The 12,785-nt window shown below is 51.4% G+C and overlaps 6 protein-coding genes across 6 annotated transcripts; 3 read left to right on the forward strand and 3 right to left on the reverse strand.

Annotated features, from left to right (window-relative positions):
• Window positions 1-492: 492 nt before the first annotated feature.
• PMZ80_000352 (uncharacterized protein) lies at window positions 493-2,301 on the forward strand (the record flags this gene model as incomplete). The annotated part of the gene is made up of 1 exon (XM_064868804.1): window positions 493-2,301. The coding sequence occupies one exon, from the start codon at window positions 493-495 to the stop codon at window positions 2,299-2,301; it is 1,809 nt and encodes a 602-aa protein (XP_064734301.1).
• A 1,877-nt stretch (window positions 2,302-4,178) lies between these two features.
• Window positions 4,179-5,775, forward strand: PMZ80_000353 (uncharacterized protein; the record flags this gene model as incomplete). Its single annotated transcript, XM_064868805.1, has 2 exons — window positions 4,179-4,267; window positions 4,317-5,775. 2 exons carry the CDS (start codon window positions 4,179-4,181, stop codon window positions 5,773-5,775), a joined length of 1,548 nt encoding a protein of 515 aa, XP_064734302.1.
• Window positions 5,776-6,274: 499 nt separating this feature from the next.
• On the reverse strand, window positions 6,275-7,124 carry PRE9 (Proteasome subunit alpha type-3; the record flags this gene model as incomplete). The annotated part of the gene is made up of 3 exons (XM_064868806.1): window positions 6,275-6,818; window positions 6,864-7,048; window positions 7,101-7,124. The coding sequence occupies 3 exons, from the start codon at window positions 7,122-7,124 to the stop codon at window positions 6,275-6,277; spliced, it is 753 nt and encodes a 250-aa protein (XP_064734303.1).
• A 383-nt stretch (window positions 7,125-7,507) lies between these two features.
• Window positions 7,508-9,007, forward strand: PMZ80_000355 (uncharacterized protein; the record flags this gene model as incomplete). The annotated part of the gene is made up of 1 exon (XM_064868807.1): window positions 7,508-9,007. One exon carries the CDS (start codon window positions 7,508-7,510, stop codon window positions 9,005-9,007), a length of 1,500 nt encoding a protein of 499 aa, XP_064734304.1.
• A 171-nt stretch (window positions 9,008-9,178) lies between these two features.
• PMZ80_000356 (uncharacterized protein) lies at window positions 9,179-9,769 on the reverse strand (the record flags this gene model as incomplete). The annotated part of the gene is made up of 1 exon (XM_064868808.1): window positions 9,179-9,769. One exon carries the CDS (start codon window positions 9,767-9,769, stop codon window positions 9,179-9,181), a length of 591 nt encoding a protein of 196 aa, XP_064734305.1.
• A 1,354-nt stretch (window positions 9,770-11,123) lies between these two features.
• On the reverse strand, window positions 11,124-12,470 carry PMZ80_000357 (uncharacterized protein; the record flags this gene model as incomplete). Its single annotated transcript, XM_064868809.1, has 1 exon — window positions 11,124-12,470. One exon carries the CDS (start codon window positions 12,468-12,470, stop codon window positions 11,124-11,126), a length of 1,347 nt encoding a protein of 448 aa, XP_064734306.1.
• Window positions 12,471-12,785: the final 315 nt, after the last annotated feature.

Genomic DNA, 12,785 nt, shown 5'->3' on the forward strand with positions numbered 1-12,785 from the left:
CGTTACTTCAGAAGTGAGACGGGAGCGCCCAGAGAGCATTCGCAACAGTAATCTACATGAACTATTGAGCTTTTGGAGCAGGGTTGGAAGCACTTCCCGCACGCGATTTCCAAGCCCGCAGTTACAGTATTCCTCCGGTGGGGTAGAACTTGCGCAAGCCCATAAGCCTAGTGGGAACCGAGCACCGTAAGCCCACTTCGAGGTGTCAATAAGAGGTCAGCACCAGACTATCAAAACCTAGAGTAGGTAGCTGGGTTCGACGGCTCCTTGCCTTTACTTCCCTCAACTTCCGAGACACGTCTTCGGCCTTGCTCTGCACCCCTCCAGCACGTAGAACGTTGCCAGCAAGCTCTGTGCGTTCGTGCAATACGCAATGTCTCATTCATCTTGATTTTGGACAATTGCGGTGCTCATGTTGCGACATTTGGGCAGCACCAGACTCACCTTTCCTAAGTCCCGATCGAAATGTACAATCATCCCACCCCCGCCTATATGACAGTGATGCACCACCCGTTACCTTCACCAGAGTACACCGGCGACTCAGATAGCGACTCAGATATAATACACGAGCTAGAACGCAAACGAAGACAGCTAGACGAGGAGGTTGCACGCTTCAGAGCCCAGAAGGACAAGGAATTTAGAGACTTCGAAGCAGAATTGAAAGCAAGAAGAAGACAGAAGCGAGCTCAGCAACACTCCCAGAGAAACAATGCAAGCAATTACTATGAATTTACCAAGAATTCTCCTTCAGCTACACCTCCTACCGCGTCTATGCTCAGTGGATGTGAGAAGAAGATCAAGAGTCACAACAATCACCATGGGTACAGGCAATCAGAGCCCATGAAATTGATCAAATCGACTGTCGGATCAAAAGTCACACCGCCGACAATATGTCTGGACAAATTGAATATTAAAGGAGAAAGTATTCTACAATCACATGCCAATGCATTGCCGACGCCTACCACACCAACCCTGCTTGCTTCTATGCCGAGCATTGGCCGAAAAGATGCTTTGACAAGTACAGAAGAAAAATATACGTCTTCAGACTCTGCCTCGATACATTCGGAACCGCCTCGGGATAAACCTCCACTTTCACCGGGCGAGAAGAGCCAGGAGCAGACATTCGCTGGCTTATTTGCTCCGGCGTTCCTACCACTACTAGACGCACGCAACGACCGCAATCAGATCGATCGGCCTATAGAAGGTACTCAGACCGAGCCAGCCTCACCAATAGAACAAAGCTTGACTATCGACTCGGTGTCTATGCAGTCTTGCTCCTTGCCTACCGAGTCGTTAATGTCAGAATCGCTACAGGTGCCCAACACAAGACGTGCTTACACCTCACCCATTGTTAACCGTGGCACACTTCCTCCTATTATTCGCAACATCAACGGCCGAAAACGAGTAAGTGGGAAGCGAAAACACGTCACTTTCCAACTAGCAGATCGCGCAATCGTCGAGCCAAGCTCGAGTTATGAGGAAGGTCTATCGCCGAACGATATCTCTTCTGATAGAACAGCAAGCAACAATTCCACCCCCTCAATCTCATCTCGCGAACACAGTGAATCGCCGCAACGGCCACCCATACAAAGACGAAACACTCCTCGTGACCCCTTCGGCCGTGGCAAACGCGACTACACCCCCATTTCAACCCCCGAATGCGAGGTCGGAATGTCAATGGGCGACCTCTTGCTCGGCGACGACGATGAGTCTCAAGCCGTAGAAGAACACAAAGCGGCAAAAGAAGAGGACGGCTACTTCTCTCCACGACACGGCAGCCATTCACCAGCTTTCCCCTCGCCATCGAAAACCACATCTTTCGACACTGCCAACCCAAATTCGTACGGCGGCAAACGAGCCACTTCGTCGTCCTCGCACTCACCGTCTCGAAAGACCGCTTGCGAGAACGCCAGTGGTCCACATAAACCAGGCTACGGCTACACACCGAAGTCTCCGCGGTTCTCGCCCCTCACAAGTCCTACTCCACGTCCGTCACAAATGCAGAGCCTCTACCCCGGTCATCTGGAAGAAGATTTTTTGTCAACAAACAATAATGTCTGCTTCTTCGAACTCGACGAAGAACTTGACTCGCCAACTGCGGGTATACCACGGCCAGATCAGCCAGAGGACAAAGAAGATGACGTGGAGCCGAGCGCGAAAGATGGCAAGAAGAGCCAAGACCGGGACTATCGACACGGCTACGGCGCCCCAGATGAGATCCAGACGGGCACGAGTGTGCCGATAAATATCGTGAGGCCGGGAAGTTTGAGTAATAGCTGGGTTGGGACTTTTGGGCATTGAGCCGCGTATGCAAACATGCGGATATTAGCCCCGAATATCAGCGGAACAGAGGGACCGGATGCGAGTCAGACGGAATATCAAACTCCAGTATGAGCAGAGCATGGATTCAGTAGATGACGTTGAACATGGCTACAGCAGCAACACGCACATAAACATGATATGAATCATGACGCAAAGGGCGGATTTTATATTTAGCGAGCATATGGGTGCTCAAGCAAGCACCACATCACATCACGGCCAACGCCGTCGATGCAGAACGGAGGCGGACTGGCTGGGTAGGGAGGAGGTATTCGTGCTTCAATAGCGACTTCAGCAGCGACTTAGCTTAGTGTATATTATATAAAATTATTGCATGTTCCACCCTACTTCTCTACCCAGCTGCTCCAGGTTGCCATACAACACGCCTCCAATTACCGAACCTGCTTTGCCGCAACCCTTGCAAAGCATTATCTCGTCTTCAGCAGATCTACAAGGTAGGGTATGTGTTTTTCACACAAGCGCCGCCGATCCTGTTTCTTACGTACCCGTATCATACGCGGCTTTACTAGTCGCTGTCCTGTGATAGAATCCATCTACACCACTAATAAAGCTGCGACTAGGGGCGCCTATAGGCTTTCGCTACACTGCGCAACAGCTAATCGAAGCCCGGTCTTCTTAGGGATACTCTATAGCCAGCTCTTGGTAGGAGTGCCTAAAGTACATACAGTCTTTACATTCCTCAATACGCGGAGCGATCGACACCGCTTGTGTGAAAAACACATACTGTGCCTTGTAGGCGTTAATGGCTGAATGTACACAATGGCCATGAACAATGCACAACCCTAGTCCGGAGAACAGAAACCTGCAGCCCGCTGTACGCGAAAACCAGAGCTTTGTGTTGCTAAGATAGGGTAGACCGGATGCGACCGGGACGGGGTAAAAGTGCCTGCTCGGATGAACCAAGGCACTTGGAAGAGGACTATGAGTAGAGTATGGACTGTAGTCTCGTCAAAGCAGCTAAGTCCAGCTCAGCAACGTGGCTCTCTGGTGTTGCCATCGGAACCTCGGAGATTGAGCTTCGAGCATGAGGCCTTATGGCGGCCGATTGTCATTTCTCGACTAGGCTGCCCTCGGCTGTCCACAGCGTACCCCATTCATTTCGTACTGTATCGCTATATGGCGTGATCGGTACGCAGCGCCAAGGGCGCAGTCTGCATTATCAAGACCAAGTCTCGATGTCTGACTACAGGACAGAGTGGAGGGTAGTGCTCACGACGAACGGCGACTTGCTATGGTCGCCCATGCTTCTGATGAACTGAATTTGCGGCAGCGAGATGCTCAGAGCTGAGTGAGTGATCGTTTCAAGGCGAACAGAGCAGAGCCTCACTCTTGGAATATGGTATCGTAAGGTGTAAGGTGTGCTAAATAATCAATCCTACAAAGCGTTTCACGGACGGAGGCCTTAACCATGACTTCCCTCCCATTGGTCAGATTCGTGTCATCAATAAAACAAGCTTTCATGACCCTGGTCAGAGCATCGTGTTCCGCTGACTAAGGTCAGATCGCTCCACGTCGATAGGGCCTGACTTGGTTAGATGATTCGGAAATGTCACAGCGAGCCCGACATCAACATGAAGACAAATTGCATTCTCGCATGGAGCACTCTGCTCTTTTCCATGAAGGTACGCTATTGCAGAAGTAGAAAATGAACCAAAATGAGACGACGTTGTCAAAGGTGCCTGGTAAAGTGTGGACCGGGTCGAATATAACATGAACAAATACCGAGACTCTGTCCGGAAGCTTGCTTCTTATGAAGTCTTCTCGTCATGCTCTGATAACTTTGATAGCTATCAAGAACAACCGCTGAGTCCTTAGTGCTTGCCTAGCTGTCACAAAACATGGCACGGATCGCTCATCGGGAGATATGCTCTGACGACGAAGATTGGGCGCAGATTGATGACCAGGTTGAAAGGCGGAAAGCCCAAAAGTGAGTGCACCATTCATTGGCTGGAATAGTGTCAGCTAAAACCACGCAGCCGGAACAACCAACGGGCTTACAGAAGACGCAAGTATCAGCTGCTGCAAGCCGAGAAGGGGATGATCAAGGCAAGGAAGTCAACGAAGCCAGTATTGCTGCCGAAGTTACCAGCCATAGAGTACCAAAGATTGTCCAAACAGCAGCTAGAAGGCGGTCCTGGCTCCGCTTGCGAGGCCCAGACGCCATCCCCGAGACCTTTCAGTGTGCATGATGTGGTAGGCACAGGTCTGGACGGGGAGTCTCGAAGGATCTTCTACTATGCCTCGAACTGTCTGTGGACTACCTTCAGTCAACAAGTCATTGAAACGAACGAGCCTTTAGCGGCGGCCATGTCTCGCCTATCCATCTCGTCAGAACTCACTATGCAAACGTTCTTATGGACAGCCGCAATTGAGCTTGAGATGCATTCATCGTTCCCTGCCAACCGTGAGGTAATGCTCAAACAGCAGAATCGTGCAATTGCTCGCATTCAGCGAGATCTCGCATCAAATTGTATATCCGACGAGCTGATATTCGCGGTATATGCCCTGGTGGCCTCAGCTTCTCCGGCAGGCATCTTCAGTGAAAGAGAAATATTGCTATGTCGACATTGGTCTCCTTACGGTGACTTCCATCCGCCACTGGCGTCTCTTGGGTGGATGGACTACATGAGCCAATTTCGTTTTGACGATCGGCATGCCGAAGCTGCAGTCAAGCTGCTCGAACCGAAGGGTGGTTTGTGGGGTATGGAGGTCGTGGAGTTCGCTTATCAGATGCAGGCCGTAGACCTCCTCCGCAACAGCAGCACCGGGTCGAAGCCGTCATTCAACCTCTGCAGGTCGTACAGACACATCTTGGATCTCCAGATGCCTTTATACAGGGCAGTCGGTGCGTTCCTAGATTGGCCGATTTCACCAGAATTCACGGATCTGTTCTTAGACCTCAGATGTTATCTGCGACAAGTCGATTTGTACATGACGAAGGCTCAGCCGATCGTACCTCCTGAAACGCTTGTGGCTTGGAGAAACATTAATCAACATCGCGTCTTGTCTTTGCCGCCGGACAGAGATCAGATGTTTCGGTTGGGTGTACTTATCTTCTCTTACAATGTCACGTTTCCTGTCCCATACCGAGACCCTGTCCAACAATGGGTTCGCGAGCTTATTCCGTACATGCACAAAGCGCCGGCAGCCTCTGAAGCAGTGCTATGGGTCGTGGTGGTTGCTGCCATGTCGAGTCCGGACGAGGAGGTACTCAATTGCTTGTTGGACAAAGCTCGGAGAGTGAAGACCTCACTCAGCTTGGACACTTGGTTCGACGTGAGGACCATCATGAATAGGTATTTATGGCTGGAAAGTGCGTGCGATATGGGAGGTGAAAGGTTCTGGAGGCACGTCTGTAGAGAAGGAAAGCTTGCAGAAGTCCATGACCACAGGAAGTGTGGTTTGACAGAGGGCATCTGGACTGCATTCACATAAAAAGCGCTGGCACCACGCATCAGAAACCAGGTAGTGGCTGGAAGGAATGAAAATACTCATTTCGGTCGCTTGGTTCTCGTACGAATGGCAGGAGCGACTGGCCGAAAAAGAAGTAGAAGCTGCGAGGCATGAATGAAGCACTCGCGGCTCGAAGCAAGCAGCATTCACACGTCGTCCTCTGAGCACTACTGATTTCCACCGACATCCAAACGTCGCCAGTCTTGAGATGAAGCAAGCTGTAAACTCCTCTTCAGCCAGAGATTGTTATCCGAGCCTGAAGACGTATGGTCGCTTCGGGTGGCTTTGCGTCAAAGCCATCGCAGCATTGCTTGCAATCGAAACCATGCGTCGGTTCCTTACATGCCATCGTTCTCTCATCACATTCATGGATGACGAGCTCGCACCACTTGGTGGACCGAATGATTCGTCATTTGCCTTTCTTGGCGGGCTGCCGCGCCCCGAAACGCCGTTGCTATGAAGTTCAAGTGATGTTCAGAGATCAACCCGACTCTTCTTCCTCCTTGGCCAGTCCCTCCTCCTTTAGGAGAGCATCAATCTCCTTGCCACCCCAGATATGGTGGTAGATGGTGCCATCCTTCGTCTTCCCTACCGTCGCAAACTCGATCTTCTCGCTACTTAGCTTGGTCGAATCCATAGTTTTGCTCAGGATCTTGACTGCCAAACTGCAGGCTTCTTTCAGGTTGCAGTCTTCCTTGTAGTCCTGCTTCATCAGAGATTGAGCACTGGCATTGTTTGCACCCACACTCGTCGCCTTCCAGCCTCCATAGTTCCCACTTGGATTCGAGGCAGACAACTGAAATCCACTCTTCTTATCCCATCCCGCATAGAGGAAGGAGACACCAAAAGGTCTGAGACCACCGTGCTGGGTGTATCCCTGCTTGAGATCACATAATCTTCGGACGAGCTGTTCGCATGGAATGTCTTCGTTGTAGGTGAGGAGGTATCGTTGAGCTGCTTGCCGTGCGTAGTTGATGAGGATGTTGGCGTCCGCGGTCATGCCTGCCACCGCGCAGACCATGTTGCTAATCTTGTTAGTACCAGATGATCCAAATTACAAGTAAACCTACTCATTGAGAGTGTATAGCTTCTCTGCCGACGTATCTTGCTCTAGAAGCTTACTGGTGACCTTTCGTTCTGCTGCGAGGACGACTCCATCTGTGGCTAATATTCCCAAAGCTGTACCAGCGTGTGAAATGGCTTCGAGCGCATATTCGACTTGGTATAATCTGCCTTCCGGCGAGAAGATCGTGGTCTGCACATATGGGTTAGTGCTGCAACGTGTTTGTACAGATTCTGAGGCTCACTCTTGAATCATATCTTCGAGACATTCTGGATGTGTAGAACTGGCTGGGTAGACCCCGTCTCTTACAAGAATGAGTTGGGAGCTTCTTGAGCAGAGGTCAAAGCGAGGGAGGAAGGAGGAGGAGAAAGACGGACGTCAATGGTATCTGTTACCTTTGGGTGTAAAGAGCTTCACTATAGAAGTGGTGTGCAGTGGCAGGCGCGGAAGGCAGCGTGGTTGCGTATTGCGGAGGACCCTAGCCTTGCGGCCTTATGAGTACTCCGATTGGTCAGGCGCGCCTGCTCCACCAAAAGGTCGCTGCAGTGCAGTGGGAGCAAGCACGACTAGCAGCAGCACCCTCCCAACAATGTGATACGCCTCTTGCCGAGCTCGGCGATCCAAGGAAGCCCACTTTCGTTGAGAATCGAGATGCTCAAATCCACGCACCGAGCCGCTGCAGGCCCGGGATCTTCGGACACGACTCCCCTCCCAGCAGGATGGACTGAACACCAAGCGCCAACGGGGCATACATACTACTACAATGCCGAGACCAATAAATCGACTTACACAAGACCAGCGATTGCACCTGAGCAAGAAGAGCTACTCATCGACTATGGCGCTACGAACCCAGACCGGGAGATGCAGGCCTCCCTCAATGCCATGCAAGAATTCCACCGAAACAATGACCCCAATCAACTGAGACCGGGCCATTTCACCGGTGGTCAGAGCTATCAGGACAGGAACAGAGACCACTCGCGACCCAACAGGCAGGGCGATCGCCCCAAGACCAAGACGGCGATACCAGATTGCGCACCATGGGTCCTTGTCAAGACGAAGTATGGACGGCGTTTCGTGCACAATACAGAGACAAAAGAGAGTCTGTGGAAGTTCCCGAGTGGGGTTATGATGGCTGTGATAGATATGGACAGGGTGGAGTGGGAGAAGAAGAAGCTGGCAGAGGAGCAGAAGCAGCAGGAACAAGCCGAGAAAGAAGCGGCCGCTCAGCGAGCGGAGGCCAAGACTGCTGTTCAGCCTGTTCCGCAAGACTACGACAGCGACGAGTATGAGGAGGTAGAAGTTACAGACGATGAGGACGAGGGTGGAACAGACGCAGCAACAAAAAGGCCACGGCTCGATGAGCCACTAGACCAGCCAAGTGCAGATCAACCACCACCAGGTCCGCAAGAATTCAACGAAGACGACATAGCCTGGCAGCTAGCTCAGATGGAAGCTGATGAAGAAGATCCAGGCTATGACTACGATTTCGATGACCAGGATGAGGAGGACGGAGGCATGCCGCTCAGTAACGACGACAGAGATGCCCTCTACCGTGTCATGCTCGACGATCATCATATCTCACCTTTTTCGACCTTCGACGCACTCATAGACACGAACACTCCGACAGCTAATGCAGTTATAAGTGACGACCGGTGGACAGCACTGCCGAACATGAGCTCGAGACGCGCTGCTTTCGATGCCTGGTCTCGAAATCGAGTCGCCGAGCGGAACGCTAACGAAGCTGCTGAGGCCAGTGGTGCGGTTCCGGGCTCGACCAACGGCACGATCAAGAAGCTCGGAAAGCTCGACCCTAGAGTTGCATATGTGCGTTTTCTAGCTAGAGAAGCAACGCCGAAACTCTACTGGCCAGAATTCAAGCGCAAATTCCGGAAAGCGCCAGAAATGGCAGATAGATATCTTGCAGACAAGGACCGTGAGAAGTTATACAGGGAATATATTACCAAGCTCAAGACGAGTGATGCGGAGCGGAAGAAGGAGATCACGGCTCTGCTCAAGAGCGTCAAGCCCGAAGACTGGCAGGATGTTCATGTACCGTTGGCAGTTGAGAAGGATCTGCGCTTCTATGGTGTAAGAGATGAGAAAGGCAGAGAAGAACTAGTAGATGGCTTCAGGGCTACGCTCAAACGGTAAAATCAAGGGGCATGAGCGAGCTCTCTTATTAGCAGAAGCGCGTCCGTGTGAGAAGGCTGTGCGAATTGCCACATACAAACTGGCACTTGGTGCCGTTTAGCCGACCAAGACTCTGCCTCTGTCATCCATACGTCCATCCGCTCACATAGCCATTCACACTCTGCCTGGCACTTAGCTCATGACGATTCCCATCTGTACCCAGCTCCGCTCTGGCACAATGACCAGTATTCCCTGTTTCCTGCGCCGCGACCATCTTGTCGGAATATGCCTGATCATGATTGTTCTCTGACTCGCGCTTCGGCGATGTCTTGACCAATATTGCCTTAACATCTCTGGTTTCCTGTGCCAGATGTCATGGCCCCTAGAGCTGTTTGGGGGCGTTGCTGCCATAATTAGGCTTCTTCTCTTCACACATCTAGCTGCGAGAATGAATATCGCCAGCAGTGCGAAAGAGCCCAGTACCAGGCCGACCACTAGGCCTGCGACGGCGGATTTCGTTAAGAAAGGATTGCCATCGTTTTCGTCCGGGGTATATATCGTGTATCCGTCATTCGACGAAGGCGCAGGTGAGTTCGCTGCGCTGATGGATGTTCTAGTCGACCCGGCTGTCGTCGTGCTAAGTATGGACTCTAGGTCATTAGTCGTGGTGGCGAAAGTGTCAGTCTCGGTGGGTGTCCATGTCGATTGTGAAGGGGCTATAGCTATACCACTGGGGACGTTGATAGACGATGGAATAGTCTCGTCGGGTCTCTGTGGTGCCATGGTGGTGTGTCCTGACAACGAAAAGGATTGTCTTGAAGGAAGTAAATTGGTGTCTACCAGGCGCACTTTTCTGCTCCAAGCTGCTGTCCTCGACGTGTTGTCCGGCGAGGGTTGCAACTATTGTGAAGGCAACCACGAAAGCAAACATTTCCGACCGGTTTCGTGTAACCACAACACCTCGTCTGCAGGTAAGTATCACAACTTCTTACCCAGTGGCAGCACACAACGCAACGTTGTTCGTAGCAACGTTGCGCAACGTTGCGTTGTCCAACGTACTTTTCAGCGTTGCCCAACGTTGGCAACAATGCCAAGATGGGTAGAAAGGCTAGATGTGGATCCCAGAAAGGTTGGCCGAAGGAAATTCCACCTCGATACCCTCCTTATCCGGCCTATCGATAGCCTATTGATAGTCTACGCTAACCTCTTTGGATATCTTCGCTTTGTTGCGCAACGTTGCAACGTTGCGTTGCTCAGAGGATTGCGAACGTTGCCACAACGCAACGTTGCGTTGTGTGCTGGCACTGTTCTTACCATGTTATCGCTTATGGCGCCTCAGTCGTCGCTCAAGCAGAAGATAATATAGCGTATTGCCAGTAATAGCACGGGATAAGGTGTAAGCAGCGCACCTACCACGTTCGGTGGCTCTATATCCTACAATGTCAGTGGCGGTGACTACCACACGAAAATCTTCCACAAAAGGAGTCGTGCTTAGCAAGCTTGTGGTTTTGTAGATGCGCTTATACCTGACAATGGGCTTGCGCACGGTAGTCGTAACGTTGTCATGATATCTAGAAGGAACCACTAGGTGCAAGTCCAAGACAGAAGATTATCGCGCGCCCCTAAGAAGAGTGCGAAGGTCTATCGAGGGGCCGGATGCCGTACATCAGTGCCTATGACTTGTGCGTCAGATCAGGTGTCAGAGATGTAAAGCAGCCATGATGGGTCATATATTAGACTCCTAGGTCAAGCAGCTTGGTAAGAATTGTGGTGTAAACACCAAGGCAGAGTGCATGATTTCTCTTCGCATTGCCAATACGTCGTACCTCGATGGAATGTACATCCAAGTTCGCAATGGGTTGTATGCACCACACAGATATACCGCGGGCAGAATTGCTGAGGTTCATGCGAGATAGCCCGTCGTTGGGTGTATGTGATATAATGGACAGCACAAAGCTTCGACGACGAGGATATGGTTAGAGCTGGCATGTGATAATGGCGCTTTGCTTGATTCTGGAACGTATAGACGAAATGGGAAGCTTCTGGGACGCGACAACGACCGTGGCCAACAGCGTTGTCTTTGGACTTCCATCCTCACAGCACGGTAGTGTCCTTCTCGATAACCAGCAGCAAAAGTCTAGGCAAGCTCCCAATCAACACTGTACGTGATGCCAGTCTTTTGGAATACAGCCTTCAAGCCCTTGACGCGTCTGCACGAGACAACCTTCTTGAGATTGGGAAACTCTGCGCCAGCCATTTCTGAGAGCAGCCAGAGCCCAGGCTCGATTTCTTTGGTGCCTCCGATGATCTTGAGAGTCTGCAGAGATCTTGGCAGCTTATGGGCCCAGGGCATGAAATCATCGTCTCCATAGTTCTCAGCTTCATCCTTGTAGAATCCTTCCTCTAGCCCGTTCTCATCCTCATCGTCGTCTGGGTTGGCGGCTTTTTCGTCTTCGTGACTTCTGGTCAGGTCGAACTGCCAGATGACCAATTCTTCGAGCTTGTTGAAAGTTTTGAGCAGACCGATAGGCTTCTTGCTGTACGGACCATCGTCGCCGTCCTCATTCATATCGAGTCGCTCTCGCTGGTCGATTGTCAAACTCCGCAAAGTGTTCTTGAGAGGCCTGAGATCGACACCAATCTGGAATGCGCTGGGAGTACCGTCCATAGCCTGAGTCACGGTAGCGTCCGCAGTCTCCAATGCAAAACTCTTTAGGTTCGGAAAGCAATGAACAAGCTTTTCGAATTCACCTGGCTCCAGCGCAGTACGATCTAGTTGCAACGCCTCGACTGACGAACAAATTTGAGTAGCCTCACCGAATCCCGAGCAGGCGAACAAATTGACCTTGGTGATATTATTGCCTGCAAGGAAAGGCATAATTTCACTCATCTCAAAGCCATATTCTGTGTCCCAGTGTCGAATCTCAAGCGCCTTGACATTTTGAAGAACTTTTTGAGACCGTTGTCGCAACGCATGGGTGGTAGAAGGATCGATCAGATGCTCAGACAACGTCAGTGCAAGCACCTCAAGCTGAGGTAGTCTTGTAAGAACAAAGTCTGTAAATCGTCGATGGAACTTCCGATCTTCGCGCTCCTCGTCGGTCGTGGGTGGATCCTCGTCTTCTCTCTCGGCTATCTGGACATCAGGAGCCGTGATCAGAATGCCAACTTCCTCGAGAAAGGCTGTCCGAGCTGCACCGTCAACGGTATTCCTGACAAGCCAGTAGTCCTCCAGATCTATGACTCGAACCAGAGCTGCAAGAGCTGGCTTTCTGAGTAGTGTCAAGGCGAACAAACCTGCAGCAGTGTTCGTCAGAGCCACGCTGTGATAGAGATGAGGTGTTGCGATTCGGTTGCATTTCTTTGAAGCAAGGGAAAGGCTATGCAATCCGATTCTGATCGCATTGGGCCCATATGGCTCGCTATGCAGATTGGAGCATACATGGTCGATGATCTCGTCAGGCAATTCGGTGAGTCGCGCCATGCTGTATGCACAGACAGTACTTCTCGATGACAGGTCGTTCTTGCGCGCAAATCTACAGCAATTCAGGCAGGTGGTCACGAGAAGATAGCAAGCAGGTACCTGGATTCTGCAGTGGGGGCGACAGCGCCTGGAAATTCGGATTGGCGGATTTGCCAACGTTGCTAACTCGAACGGGTGCTAGTTCGCGCCGCTAGCCGCCACACCTTCTGCAGCCACTCAAGCCACTCCATGCAGGGCTTTTTGACTTCGCCACCCACCAACGCGTCGCTAGAAACCTTCCTGCAATGTTTCGCACAGTCTCTGCACGAACGTTTT

This window comes from Knufia obscura, assembly GCF_036327395.1.
Source record: "Knufia obscura strain CCFEE 5817 isolate CBS 148926 chromosome Unknown scaffold_1, whole genome shotgun sequence".
Classification (NCBI taxonomy): Eukaryota; Fungi; Ascomycota; class Eurotiomycetes; order Chaetothyriales; family Trichomeriaceae; genus Knufia; species Knufia obscura.